Below are 15,166 nucleotides of genomic sequence, written 5' to 3'. Positions count from 1 at the left end.
AGGCAAGTTACTTCCCTGCTGCACTTACGTTGGCTTACGGGTTATGAAAAGGCCAGATTGATTATTTAACAGGCGAGTGGATGATGTGGAACGGCAAGTAGAACTGAGCCACATACCCAAGTCTGTGGTGCTGGGCACTCATGCTTTTAACATCATGCCTGCCAGGCACCTCGGTCAGATTGCTGTCCCCGAGTATTATAAAGCTGTCCCTCTTTAGATGCACCGTGTACAGCTGTGCTTGAAGGAAGATTTAAGAAGGTTCTGTGTGCAGAGCGCCTATGTCTGTGTAAGGCAGGAAGTCTTGAAACAGCAGCTCACTTTTTGTTATACCACAATTTTTATAATGATCTCTGTAGTTATCATTTGCTGCCTTTTAAAAAAGATTACCCAGGGTAAGTTTTATGCAAGTTACCCTTTCAGCGGATATGAATGATATGTTATCTTTAAGTGTAAAGAAGTTTTGTTTTACAGAAAGGGAGGTTCGACAGAAGATGATAAGTGGATTGGAATGTTCGTAATTATTACATATTTTAATTGTGCTGTTATTATACTTCAACTGTTTGATTAGTAGCATGTTAGTATTATTTAGTTTTTCTTCCTTTCTCTGGTCTGTGATCAAAATAAAGATTCATTCATTGATTCAGGTAAGTGGTCAGGCAGCGCTGGGACACAACACACCCACAGTTTGGACTGGAGCTGCCAGACCCCTCTTGAAGGAAGGCAACTGGTGTTGTGCCATTTGGGGCAGCACTTCAGAACGGACAAACGCATCGCTGGGGCTCAGTCAGGGGCGTAGCAAGGTTGGAGGTGGCCCAGAGACAAGATTTAAAATGGGCCCCTCGCTGATATACACACACAAACACACTTGACAATATATAGTGCACTCACATCCCCATTATGAATACGGTGAATATCTAGTTCACATGGAATCTAGTTTTTTTACTCTCAGCTCCTGCCGATCTCCAAGAGACTCAACATAATTCACAGGGGGTGCAACATGGGCGGGTGGGGAGTCATGTGATGTGCCTCTGGGGGGCCCCTCAAGGCAGTTGGGCCCCAAGACGACTGCCTCCCCTCGCCTAATGGTAGTTACGCCCCTGGGCTCAGTTGGGGTTTGGAGCAGGCTGCCCCAAGGTGGCCCCAGATGCATTTATTGGGCTCAGAGGCAGCTGAAATCATGACTTGTTCCCTCTTTAGATCTCCTGCTAGGACAGTGGGTGGAGGTTGAATGGAGGAGTACAGCCAGGGGTAGCTAGATAAAAGAAGGTAACAAAAAGAAAGTACAACGTTATAGTTTCTCCAACTACTGGAAATGAGGAGTGAAGATACCACTGAGGCTCTGCTTAAGGTGACATTTTAACCTGGGGGGGTGGGGAAGTGCCATTCTTTATAAGATACTCTGAATTATATATAATATTGCCATTTCTTCTTGAATCTGTCGCCTCCCTTCAGCTTCTCATAATTAAAGGATAAGGATTGAGAGACAGCGCCCCGAAAAGATAAAAGCACCATCAGGATTCCCACTGCTGCTGGATTCATTAACTAGTCAACCTGCCTGACAAGCCTGTTCCTTCAAAATGGAAACTTTCTCTCGTTCTCCAGTGACACAGTGACTGCAGCAGACCCATTACCCCTGGGGTTCTGCAACAAGGAGTTGCTTTGCTAACTGTGGGGTGGAGCTAGGCTGCCTGTGTGCAGGCAAGGGCACCCCACACCTGTGCAGGGCCCCATGGGCAAGTAGAAGAGAAATAAGGAAAGACGATCCCCAGGAACTCCAAGAAGGGTAGTCACAATTCCTTCAGGAAAGGGGAAACTGCAGGTTCATTTTTCACAGGGCTTCTGAAACTTGGGTCCCCAGTTACCGTTGGACTACAACTCCCATCAGCCCCAGCTACAAGAGGCTGGGGTTGATGGGAGTTGTGGTTCAACCACACAGTGAAGAGAATGCCTTCTCCATTATGAACCCCACCAGCTACTGAGATAAGCCAGAGAGGCTCATCTGGTGGCTACTCGGGGATGGGCCTTGTCTGTTGCCACCCTTAGTCTTTGGAATGAGCTCCCTCTAGGAAGAGAAGCCTCCCCATCTCTGACAGCTTTTAAAAGAGCTGTGAATACACATTTATTCATCCAGGCTTTTAATTAGATTTATAGAATCTGATATTGTTTTAAGTTGTTTTAATGTTTAACAATTTAATGTTTTAATTTATGTTATTTCATAGTAAACTGCCCAGAAATGCGAGTTCGGGGTGGTGTACAGATATGCTAAACAAACAAACAAACAAACACAAACAAACAAACGGGAAATTTGAGAAGCCTTGGCTTACCATGCTAGTAAGGGAGAGATCTACCAACTCTGAACCCTTTCTAATAACTAGTTTAAAAAAAATAGTTCACTGATTAGCTGCTTTTTAAAGCAGTTCTTCAATCAGTTGATCAATTGCTTTTAAATCTGCATATTACCATATGAATGCCTTTTTGAGATAATGAAGGAAGCGTGAGAACTTACATTTAATAAGCAGAGCCAGCCACTCATTGTTTGAAAGAAAAATCATGTTTGTTTTCATGCCCTGTTAGGAAACACTCTCTATACACTAGAGCCAACAGAGCCTAAACACACACACAAACACATTTTTCTTACCTGACAATGTTTCTGGTTAAACACTGGCTTCACCAATTCAAATTAGCTCCTACTGATTAATCAGCTGAGGCTTTAGTTGATTACTCAATGGATTAAAGCCGGGGTGGCCAACCTGAGGCTCTCCAGCTGTTGCTGGACTACAACTCCCATCATTCCCAGCTGCAATAAATTAATGCTGGGGATGATGGGAGTTGTAGTCCAACAACAGATGGAAAGCCTCAGGTCAGCCACCCCTGGATTAACGCTTGCAGCCCTCTTAACAGTACATTACTAAAAAGTGGTTCTTGCTCACTGTCATGTTACTGGAAAGGAGGCAGAAAGAGGTAAGCACATAACCGAAGAGCAGCCCTGCTGGATCAGGCCCAAGGTCTACCTAGTCCAGCATCCTGTTTCCCACAGTGGACCACCAGATGCCCCTGGGAAGCCCACTGGTGAGAGGGGAGGGCATGCCCTCTCTCCTGCTGTTGATCCCCTGCAACTGGGATTGAGAGGCTTCCTGCCTATGAGACTGAAGGAGGCCTATAGCCATCCAGACTACCAGCCACTGACAGACCTGTCCTCCATGAATTTGTCTAAGCCCCACTTAAAGTCATCCAAGCTGGTGAACATCACCACTTCCCGTGGCAGATAATTTACCATATGAAGTAAGTGGCTGTGTTTCAAACAGAAGGACATACCTGCAAGCCAGGAGACGGAATCGAAAGAGAAATCCAGCCACTTCCTTCATAAGACTTTGCTTGTCTCTTCAAACTGGCGCCTCAGAGAGCTCAGGCAAACAACCCATTTGGGGGATGATATTCCAGCCCAGTGAGCCCGTTGGGTTAAGACTGAATTTGGTCATCTGAGAGTTCCCAAGCAGTGTTCTCTCTAATTTTTTTCATCTGTGTGCTGGATGAGTTTTGTTCTGAGTGGCAGTACCTAGGCAGTGCACGTGCATTCAAAGTGGGGTCTTCCTGATTCAACCTGAGTAGGATCTAAAATTAACTGAACGGACAGAAAAAAATTGTGAGCGCACGCACGTGCGCACGCCTTAAAGTAGGCCTGCTCAACTTAGGCCCCCCCCAGCTGTTTTTGGACTACAACTCCCATAATCCCCAGCAGCCAATAGCCAGGGATTATGGGAGCTGCAGGCCAACATCTGCAGGAGGGCCGAAGATTAGCAGCCTTATCTTAGAGGGAACACTAGTTCACAGGCAAGTGTGCCCAGATCCGAATTTGCTCTTTCATCACAAGCATTCTTTGATTGTCTGACTGCTTTTCAACAAAAGGAGTTTTCAAAGTGGTTTTCCTGTCCCAAAAGCGTTCACAAATGCAAGGGAGACACCAACCACCACCACTGGAGGGATGCTGAAATGAACAGAGACCCAACTAATTGTAAGCAACTCCCCACTTTAAAAAGACACCTCTAGGCCCACTTAGCGGATTTTGTATATCCTCTGTTTTAAAAAGAATGTCTGTTACAGTTAGAGGAGAAAATAAGGTGCCCTGCCCACTCCACTAACCAGAAACCTGAGGATAATCACTTCACTCTATGTGCTTTCAAGCTGGGCAAACAAACATACGGCTGCATCAATTTAGTACAGAGACTACAATCAAGGAACAAGATTTCGTCTTCTAGTACTTAATGGGAATTAGAGGTTTGTTGTTGTTGTTATTTGTTTTTTGCTGTTCTAGAGCAAGAGAAGACCTCCTTAAGTGGTGCAGCGGGGAAAGGACTTGCCAAGCAAGCATGAAGTTGCCAGTTCAAATCTCTGCTGGTCTGTTTCCCAGACTATGGGAAACACCTATATTGATCAACAGAGATATAGGAAGATGCTGAAAGGCATCATCTCATACTGCGCGGGAGGAGGCAATGGTCAACCCCTCCTGTATTCTACCAAAGACAACCACAGGACTCTGTGGTCGGTAGGAGTTGACACTGACTTGGCGGCATACTACACCTTTACTTTAGGGCAAGAGAAAGGTTTTCCCTTCTAGTTCAGACAGACTAAGCATAGATAACTCTCATTGCTGTGTGGGTGATGCTTTAAAACAGGTGGGCAAACTTGGCCCTCCCGCTGCTGTTGGGACTACATCACCCCCAGCCCCAATTTGTGGTGGCTGGGGATGATGGGAGTTGTAGTCGAACAACAGCTAGAGGGCCACGCTTGGCCACCCCTGCTTTAAAAAGTCAAACATCCCCCCACCAAAGCAGGATGGAGTAGCGAGCAGGTAAACAAGTTTGCCAAAGACGCAAGTTTGGGACGGCACAGAAATATTTTAAAAAAATAATAAACAAACAAACAAACAAGGCTTGAGGGTTTAAAGGCAAACAGAACCATTTCTTGCCTAGCTTGATTCAGCTCTTGCTCCCAAGGAGGGCCAGCCCTGTAGCTCAGTGGGGGCACACCTGCTTTCCCAGGGAGAAGGCCCCCGCTTCAACCCCTGCCACCTTCACAGCGGATCCAGATGACCAGTCTGGGCAAGATCGGAGACCTTGCAGAGTTGCTACCAGTCAGAGCAGACAGCCTGGGCTGGAGGGTCGGACTCCGCTGACGGCAGCTTTGGGCCCTGCTGGGTACGCTGCTGAGAGCACACAGAGGAGGATGTCATGGCATCTGCCCCAAGCGCCAGATCAGTCTGTGACAAGGAAAAGGTTTGAAGCCGCTCCTTTGCTAGAGATGGCTGCTAGCCAGGCCCGCTAAGTGACACTTGGCCGTGAACTCCCTTTCCTTTGAAATGGGGCTGCGAGCAGTGAAGGCACACGCAGGGTCGCCTGAATGGCCTGTCTCTGGACTTTTTCAAAGCACGAGGGGCTGAGACAAGGCTAAGCCCCATCATGACCTTCCTGTGCTCCAAGCCACCTCCCCGCTTGAATCCAAGCCCGCCTTGACAATCCCCTCGCCACTCCTGAGAAGGGTTTTGTCAACCGTTCACCCGAGTTCTCGGCAGCAGATCGGAGGCTGCTCTCCAACTGTGTAGCGTCTGTATGCCTCCGCGGCCTGTGCAGCTGGGAAAGGCTGAGGACAACATGAAGCCGTTCGGCAGCGGCACCCGATCAGAACGGGGACCGGAATCCGGCCGGCTGGGCCTTTCCCCCCCATAAGCTTGTGCAACAACGGGTGTGCTAAGAGCATATGCAAGGCAGCAAAAAGTGAATCAAAGAGCAGGAAAAGGGAAAAGAAGGAGACATGCAGGATTTGGCTAAAGAGGAAAGGGTGGAAATCAAGGGAGAGCAAAAGAGTAGCTAAGCCCCAAAAAGGCAACCGGGTGGGGTGGGAGAGAAAAGGACTGCCGAGGAAGGGAAGGGTGAGACAAGAGACAGGCTGGTATACAGCTAGGCCAAAGCACTTGGGCTCCGTTCAGGAATGCCTGCCATTTCCACAATCCATGCCCACACGTCCGTCGCAGGCCTGTCCACCCACCAGGAAGAGGAAATTAAAACCATCCCTTTCCGACTACAGCAAGAAGGCACAGAAAATGAGACGACAGTTCAAACCAACGGGAACTAGGGATTAAAACTAAGAGCCCCCAGATGAGGGAGGGTGTGCAACTGGTGGCCGGGGGGAGGCCAGGCCATGTGGCTAGCTTTGTGTACGCAATCCTCCTTAGAGGCCTGAAAGGACATGAAAGCAGCTTTTGCCGTTTCCGGTCCCCAACACGTCCCCACCCGCTTCCCCCAGGGAGCCTTAAGGCTGGGTTATCTGCTTTCACTGTCAGAGAAAGATTCACAGACTGAGACCGTGAGATTAACGGATGAGATTTATGGGGTTAGGGGGAGGGAAGAGGCGCTCATACACACCCTGCATATGTGCAAGCACAAGCTGCAGTCCTTCGCAAAGGCTGGGCAGGGCTGCCTGGAAGGGAGGCTATTGCTTGGGAAAGGGAGAGTCTGATGATGCTGTTCACACAAGCGAGGGGCCTTTGGGCAGGCGAGGCAGGGGTTTTTAACTCCCACCACTGGTTTCCAGCTGCAATGGAAATGTGCCAAGAAACTCACTCATGAGCTTCTGCATCCCGCTGGTGCAAAAGGTTTCTCAGGGGGCGGGTGTGTGTGTGTGTGTGTGTTTAGCTTTGGCAGAATGATGCACAAAAGGCCCTAGACAGAAGTATGGAGAGGCACCAGCCCCAGATCTGCTAACTAACCTCAGCCCACAGACCCCACAAGCACTCAGTCTGGGTTCAGAGGACTCCTGATGTGAGTCTGCGGCGGCGGCTTCATCGGGACCGGAGGCCCCTCCTTGAGGTCCATGTCAGGGGCAGAACCCCTCCTTGTAAGCCTGGTCTCCCACAGTGACCTCAGCACAGGCACGGAGAGTCTCAGTCTGGTACGAAGCAGGTCTCGGCCTAGTATAAATCCTACCCACATACATCAGCACAGTCCTGCATCTCCAAGTACTGCCAAGAGTGTCAAGTGGCTGGCTATTTTGGCCCCTTCCCCTCTGTATTGGTGCCAGGAGAGAGTCAACATATAATACACCATTCCCTGCTGTGGAAGGAAGTTCTCTGGGATCCTCCGATCCTCCGCGACTCTGGAGCCCGGCAGCTCCCTTCAGTGCTTTTCAGCAACGCTGATCCCAGCAGCTGAGGAAACACACTGGAAAGCCATGTAAGTTGCTCTGAGCATGTCTTGGGTTAAACCTTTGAGGCAGGGTGGTACACACAGTCTGCCTTGTTCCCTTTCTCAGGTACCAGGATCCAGACTGTGTGTGGACGGCAGGAGCTATTCTCGTTCCCAGAGAACACACGGGACTCGTTCTCATGATCCTAAACAGGGCAGGAGAGCCGTGAAAACGCCCCATCGGCAGTTGAGTGATCAAGGTTGGAGAAGGGGAGAGTGGTCACGAGGGAGCTGGGTAGGACGGCAAAGCCACATTCCATCCGCAGCATGCTACATGTCCTACCCAGATCCTGGCTCCCACACAATCACTCTCCCCTCCTCACACCTTGATCTTTGCAAATGCATGGCGGCTGATCAGGAGCACGCATGGCTTTCCTATCCTGGCCGCGTGCTCCCCTGACCCTGTTTGGGCTCGTGAGAACAGCCCTAACGAAAAAGGAGATATCCTTCACTGCACTGGCTTCTCTGGTGACAATTTATCCTGGATAACGGAGGGCTTGGCAGACTGAGATGCAGCTCTCTCCCAAGGAACCTAAGCTGTCAGTGGGGGAGCATTCATTTACTGCTGGTGGTGACATCTGGGTGGCTTAATAAGAGTTAATGCAGTGAGGTCAGAACCAAGACTGCTGGATAGGAAAGACATTGGGAGGATGCAACATTGGGTGAATCCTTTAACAATTTCTTCCCATCCTCCAGCTCTGACACATTGAGGTCATTCACACAATAAAAAACCTGGGTCTACCTGGGTTTGGGAGCTGTGTGTGCTCCCAATTTTCTCCTGTGTGGTAGAAGTAAAATCTGGGTAGAAGTGATTGTGTGGAAGCAAGGTAGGAGGAAAACCTGGGTAGTTTTTCCTCCTCCCTTGCTTCCACAGCATCACTTCTACCCAGGTTTTCCTCCTACCTTGCTCCCACAAAAACTGAAAAGTGGGAGCACACACAGCTCCCAAGCCCGGGCAGAACGCAGGTTTTGATTGTGTGAATGACCTCAATGTGTTGCCATCAGACTCAAAGCACAGAGGGTGCTGCCCACAATGGGTGCAGCCAGTGCAGTGTATGTTTTGTCCACCCCATCCTGGGGCAACATAAGAACTGGCAGCTGCAGGGTAGCTGACTTTTTACTGACCTGGATCTAAGGTGGATTTCCCCCCTTTGCTCAGCCTGCCTAACCCAAGTACTGGAGAACGTAACGTTCTCGCTCAAAACTCAGATGCACTGAAATTAACCCTGAGCAATTCCCCACAAAGGGACCTCCTCAACTGGGCGGGGGGAGAGAAGGGAAAAGAAAAGGAAAGATTTCTGAGTCTAACCCAAGGAGATGGGGATGATGGAGATGCTCCCCCCTCCCCCTAGTCAGCTGCGGCTTTTGAAGAGAAGCGCTTGCACTTGGCTGAGTGGCCAAACACCTCCTGGAGCTTTGTACTGCTGCACCAGGGAATAGGGATTTCTATCCTGCATGTGACTCTGATTACAATATATTGCCTCTAACGATAATTGCCTGGACTGAATTTATCTATTCCTTTAACTAATAAGTTGGAAGGACCACCACTGAAGGGAGTAATGAAATACAGCTGTTAAAATCAAAGCCCATTTCTAGGTCAAGGCGAGTCTGGGAGAGGCTAGGGAGGATGAACTCCACTGGGAAAGCACTACCGAACAGGAAACAAGTGAAAGAACCCCAAGGCAGCTTTGCATGACTCTCCTAGGCACATTACTGGAGGACTCCTACATCGGGATGAAGAGAAGACATCAGCATGCACGTCTAGAGTGCCTCTCATTAGTACTCAAATGGATCCCACTGCTCTTGAAAAAACGTACAGCAATCACATATGCATCTACTTCCCCCGCCCCGGCTTTTCACATCCACGGATGTAACGGAAGAAAAGGGATCACCCAGGCTCACCCTAAAATGCAGCCAACTCCAGTGCGTAGCTGAAGAAAAGTTAAGATCACGGGCTGCATCTGCACTCAACTTGTGCAACCATGAAAAGAGAGAGGAAATAAGGGGATTAGAAACTTAGAAAGTCCAAGGACATAGAGATATGGAGGTAAGAAGAGCAGCACCCAAGGAGGAGGTCAAAGCCAAGGAAGAGGTCTCCGTTCCCATGACAAGCCATGTGTGTATTTAGCTCTCAGGGCAGCCAAAGGCTCACTCCGGAGCAGTGTTCCCCATAAGAGGGATTCCCAGATGTTGCTGACTACAGCTCCCATAATCCCCAGCCAAAGGCCACTGCAGCTGGGGATTATGAGAGTTTTAGTCAACAACATCTGGGAATCCCTCTTACAGGGAGCACCGCTCGGGAGTCTCAGCCTCTATCAGCCATGGGAAGCAAATGAGAACAAAATGACCTCACCATCTAGCTGTTGTGACACTGGCTGACTGGGGGACAGCAAGGATGATGGTCTACAGATCAGAGTTTCCTCGCATATGCAATGTGGGGATGGGGCGTTGGGCAGGCTGGGTGTACTCAGCCCCTCGGCACTCACCGCTTTCCTCCCAGAACCCTCCTGGCCAAAACTGGTCAGAAAGGAAGGGTGGGTAGAAATTTGCAGCACCGCAGGGGCAGAAAGGTTAAGCAACCCCTCCGGCCTCCCACTCTGCCAATCCCCGCTCCCACTCTTGCATTGGTGTTACTAGCCCAACGCAGAGATCATTCTTCTGACCTGATTTCAAAAAGCCACACACTGCAATGCTCCTGCAGCGCTGCTCTCATGCTCACTCCGCCCATGCATTTGCTGGTGCAGCAGGTCTCAGGACCGGGCTAAAACTGGCAGGCACTGTGAGGCCTCCATCGCACAGGGGATGTGGCACGGGTCGTGCATGTGCATGAAGAATGTGTAGAGGACACGTCTGCAGGCTGAGTTGGTTTTACATAGAAGGAAGCTGGAAGGCCATTTGTATTGAGTGATATAACTGCACAACAAGCTTCCCTTGCCATAATCAAGAAGGCTTCACTAATCATACAGACTGTAAAATTAACTTTATTTATCTATTGCATTTATATAGTGGCCCATATAAGATCTCTGGGTGGGCCATGTCAGGAGGGAGCAGAATCTGGGAGTCCTTTGAGACTAGGGACGACTAGAAAAAAAGGTCCCAATCAATAAGATCTCTCCCCTTCTCTTCTCTCCCCGCGAGGGAAGGCCTCCTTTTCTGTTCTCCCCGCGAGAGAAGGCCTCCTCTTCTGCCAGAGAAGAACTACAGAGGAAGGAAAGAAATGTTTGCATGTGAGGCTCCTGCTGGGCACAGGGGCTTTTCCTCCGACCTCATTCAGCAGCTGCGTACAGCTGCTGGGTAGGAGCCGTCGTACCCAGTGTGAGTCCCACACACAATCACTTCCTCCCCACTTGCAGGCGGTCAAAAACTGGGAGTGCACACAGCTCCTGGAACTGAGGAGGACACGTGTCCTGCCAAGTTCTTGACTGTGTGGTTGCCTTTCTGTTTGCAAGTTTCCAAACGTATCACCACTTCTATGGAGGCGAAACAAGTGAAGGGAAGCAAGACAAAGAGAGCAAGCAGAGATTCTCAGGAACCCAAATTCTGCACACATTCTGGAACTGCAAGAAAGCCAACAGCCTAGCTCATGATACAAGCACAGGGCAACCTGTATTTTACGTTCCTGCCTGGGATTAGAGACAACAAAAATGTCAGTTGTAAACTAAAGTTGTTATTGAGCAATTTGCCTCACTCACTGTCTTATTAAAGTCATTTTATTCTCTCTCGCACTATTTCCCTGTACTAAAGGAGTGAATCTAAAGATTTCTGATGTCATTTGGTTGCAGTAACTGAAATTCTCCTTAAACATTTAAGGGGTCTCTGATGCTTGCTTATAGCTTCAGCTAATGCTTAAGATGCAGGAAAGATGCTCTGAGACATGCGAGGGGAAGAAGATGTCTACAGGACTGAATGTGTGCCTAAAGAGAACACCTTTACATTTCATCTGCCACTTCCAGAAGGAAGATGACAAGCTCATCAATGCTCAGAGCTGTGAGAGACTAAAGGGCCAAGCTGGCCAACTCCTTGCCCAAAAGGCAGGACCAGAAACTCGCTTGTCTCACAGCAGAGGTGATCTGGAACACAGTAGGACCACAGGGCTGTGTGTGGAACGGTGAGTGTCAACCTCTGCCCCAAGACAACCCAAGTTCTGTGACAATGGAAGCTGAATTCTGCAGCTGGTCACAGTGTGAGCACTGTAAGATACTCCCCTCAGGGGATGGAGATGCTCTGGAAAGAGAAGGTTTCAAGTTCCCTCCCTGGTTTCTCCAAGGTAGGACTGAGAGAGATTCCTGCTTGCAACCACGGAGAAGCTGTCTGCTGACAGTCTGTGTAGTAGATAATACTGAGCACGATAGACCAATGGTCTGACTCAGTATATGGCAGCTTCCTATGTTCACCAATTTGCATGATTTCACACATTCTGCTTCTGCTATTATTATTTTACTTGTACCATTTGATACATTTACCATATTTTATGGAGTATAAGACGCACTTTTTTCCTTGAAAAATAACCGCCCAAATTCAGGTGCGTCTTGTAGTCCGGGGAGAAGTTGGAAGTTGGGCTTGTCGGGAAAGGGGGGGGGAGGAGGAGGAAGGGCAAGCAGGGAGGATTCGCTTCCCACCTCCCTTCCTCTCTCGCTGGGGCCTGCCGGGAGTGTCCTAGTCAGCCCGCCCGCCGCCCCCTTCCCCAGGCTCCCTCCGGTTGCCGCTCCGATGCTTCTGCAGTGAGGGAGGCTGCTGCCCGCTGGCAGCCGCGATGAACAACCACCAGCGGTTGCCACTGATGCGGGTCACCAACGTGGGCTCACTGCTGCTCACCCCGCAAGAGAATGAAAGCAAGAGGACAGAGCAGGGCGCGGTGGAAGGGCTTGGAGGGGAGCTGGAGGCGAGGGGAGAAGGAAAGCTCAGAGAAGGAAAGCTCAGAGAAGGAAAACTCTCAAAAACTGGATTAAATTTAAGGTGCGTCGTATAGTCCGTAGTGTCTTATAGTCCGTAAAATACGGTATATTCTGCCTTTCTTCCATCATGAAACGTAAGGTAGCCTACATGGGGTTCCCAGCTGGCCCTCCCACCCAAGCGCTGACCACCAGAACGAAGCCTGCTGAACCTCGGCAAGGTGGCTGTATAATGCGGCCCCAGACTATGCTCTGGCAGGCAAGAGGCAGGAAAGCTGTTCAGGATGCTGAAGTCCCACCCTCTGGCCCCAGGAAAGCTTATTTAGCAACTCCCCTGGCTGCTGTGAGTCACTATGCATTTATTACTCACATGCTTTCAAGCACAACTTTGCAACCCATAAAAGCTAGAAAGTCGCTGCTGAAATACTCAGAATTTTGAGCCAAGGCAACATCCTGAGGGATTTTTTTTGGGTGCTTCTGCAGAAGTGCATCATACACACACACACGAAATAGTTCTTCAGAGCAAATATTCCAAGATCTCAAGCAAGCCAGCCAAATCACATCTAGGAAGCTGCCTTCTACTGAGTCAGAACATTGGTCCTTCCAGTTCAGTACTGTCTACACTGACTGGCAGCAACTCTCCAAGGTGACAGGCAGGAGTTTCTCCCAGCCCTACCTAGAGATGCTGCCAGGGACTGAACCTGGGACCTTCTGCATGCAAGCAGATGCTCTTCCACTGAGCTATGGTCCCCTCCCGTCAGAGGAATATCTTACAGCAGGCAGCACTCGTGAGTAGTCACCCATCCAAATGCAAACTAGGGCAGATCCTGCTTAACCCCTATGTTAATACATGCCCACTCCTGCAAGGCCAGCTCTCACAGAAGAGCGGGGTGGGGGGAGCTAAGAGTTCTGAGAGAAAAAATTCCTCCCTCAGCCACAAACATGGGGATCAGTCAGCATGTGCAAAATGTAGACTTCCTAAAGGAATTTAGAAAGAGGGCAAGAGCACATTTGAATTTAGTTCTTTTCTCCAATTCTACCCTCATGCGTTACTCAGACTTCTTTCCTAGGATCCCATGCGTGAGCCTACTACAGAGCATGCTTTCTGGTCTGAGCCCAGCCTAAGCAAAAAAAACCCACATCACATTTCGCACAGCCTACATGATGTGTTTACATATCACACATTCCACATGTGTTTACTCACAAGTAAGTTCCACTGAATTTAGGAGGACTGATTCTCTTTCCAAGAGAGCATGCAAGAGACTGCAGCCTTCCTTGCACATAATTAACATAATTTGCATGGCATGTCTGGGTTAGCTTTAGAGGTCAAAGAAAAAGCAAGTCAGCCCTTGAAGAAAAAATCATGCATTCTGATATACTGACTAACTAGTCAAAATACTTTGCATTTGGGATTCTTTATTCCCCCCCACCCTTAACATTTTCAAAAAATTCTCCCTGTAGCAATGAGGGCTAGAAATTCAGGTTCTACTAATTCCCACCCACCCACCCTTTCCCAAATGCAAGTTGGGATTTGCAGGATTTCATAAGCTTTCATGGGCTTCACAAGAGAGCCTTGAGGGGGATACATATTGCTCACCCCCATGTTAAATCATGTTCCTCTGTATGAAAGCACCTGCTGTTGCTCAGATAGAAATGCTGCTACTCACTTTTTCAAGGGCTCTATGACTGTCTTCTGGATTTGGTTCACCTGTTGGAAGAAGGAAAATTGTTTAAAACAATTGACAAGGAAAATGGTTTGAGTTGTGTGCGTGCTATATTAAGGCAGGACCACAGCCCATACTTCTGATGCTAAGGCTTGAACCTATTACAAAACACATGCTCTACCACTGAGAAGGCTCTCGCCCATGTGGAGAGGAAAGCATAGGTCATTGGCAAAAAGCTCAAAGACAAACAACACAGCTGCTTCTGTCCACTTGCATTCCCTCTGAAGCTTACCTTTTCTTGGTTAAAAGAATCCATTCTCTTCATGGCTGTGTCCAGCGCCATCACCATCTCAAGGAATTTGGGGTCTTGCTCACAGAGTGGGTTGGACAGCAAATCAGATGAGATTTTCACTGCTGACTTGGACATTGCTGCAATTGGGACCGAACCCAGGAACAAGAGGAAATCTGTTAGTGATGAAAGTGGCACAACCGATGCTGGAACTCCCCAGGCACACAGACAATTCCCCAAAGAGTATTTTGCTATCAGTAGGTAGCAAGTTCACAGAAGCTGTGACTACTTCAGATGATCACTGAGATAGATACTTTATTTCAGTCATTGACCAGCAAGATAATTGAATAACAACAACATCCAATCAAGTAGTAAGTTCTTTACGAGTTTTACAAACTACGCAGCAAAACTTGGCCACATTGCTAGAGACTGTTTCTTCAAAACTGGACAGCAGGTAATCTAAATAAAACTCATGAGGGGCCAGGAAACTCCATTAATAATGGTGAAATAAAATTTGTATGACTATCCTTGTAAAATGTGCAGTAAAGAACTACATGTGCTGTAGTTTCAGTTTCTATTGCTCCCGAGCCGCAAGGGCAGAGGCAGGCAGTATATGGTAGTTTCTTGAACTTCCCCTCTCGAACGGCAGTAGGGAGTGCAATTAGGCGAGTGAGAGTCATAGCTCTCCTAAATTTTGCTGTGGTTAAACTGTTTAGATATTCGGCAGGCCTTACATGTAAGGACTGATTGCCTATATAAATCCCTCTCGGCAACTTTGCTAATTCTTCTTGCAGACACACTGCTGGATGACCCGCATGGCTTGATCATACCCCATCCTGAGGAGCTCTTCCTGGGGGAGACCATAAGATTGTAACTTGTGTCTCAGGGCCACCTTCCACTTCGAGGCGTAACAATCTACAAGTGTTAGGGGAGCCAAGCCCACAATCAGCTCCAACCAAAACATAAAGATGCTCAGCCAAAATCTCATTTCTAATCTAAGGACTCCTGCCTCACTTCTAAGGACAGTGTTGGGAACACTGCATGGTACCTGGAAGATTGTTCTTAAAAATTTAGTTTATACTA

General features: G+C 48.6%; 1 protein-coding gene and 1 long non-coding RNA gene across 4 annotated transcripts in view; one reads left to right on the top strand and one right to left on the bottom strand.

Annotated features, from left to right (window-relative positions):
- The window catches only part of BIN3 (bridging integrator 3), a 127,460-nt gene that overhangs the window by 32,281 nt on the left and 80,013 nt on the right, over positions 1-15,166 (bottom strand). For all 3 annotated transcript variants that reach the window (XM_053269480.1, XM_053269478.1, XM_053269479.1), the window contains 2 exons: positions 14,087-14,223; positions 13,798-13,838 (listed from right to left, as the gene is read on the bottom strand). In XM_053269480.1, coding sequence (XP_053125455.1) covers positions 13,798-13,838; positions 14,087-14,223 — 178 coding nt within the window. The remainder of the gene's footprint in view (positions 1-13,797; positions 13,839-14,086; positions 14,224-15,166) is intronic.
- On the top strand, positions 7,115-10,960 carry LOC128333685 (uncharacterized). The gene is made up of 2 exons (XR_008311029.1): positions 7,115-7,226; positions 10,688-10,960. It is a non-coding gene; the product is annotated as an uncharacterized LOC128333685 (long non-coding RNA).

The sequence above is a fragment of the Hemicordylus capensis genome, chromosome 8, assembly GCF_027244095.1.
Source record: "Hemicordylus capensis ecotype Gifberg chromosome 8, rHemCap1.1.pri, whole genome shotgun sequence".
Classification (NCBI taxonomy): Eukaryota; Metazoa; Chordata; class Lepidosauria; order Squamata; family Cordylidae; genus Hemicordylus; species Hemicordylus capensis.
The sequence above is the reverse complement of the archived record's forward strand: the minus strand, read 5'-3'. Positions and strand labels throughout refer to the sequence as shown.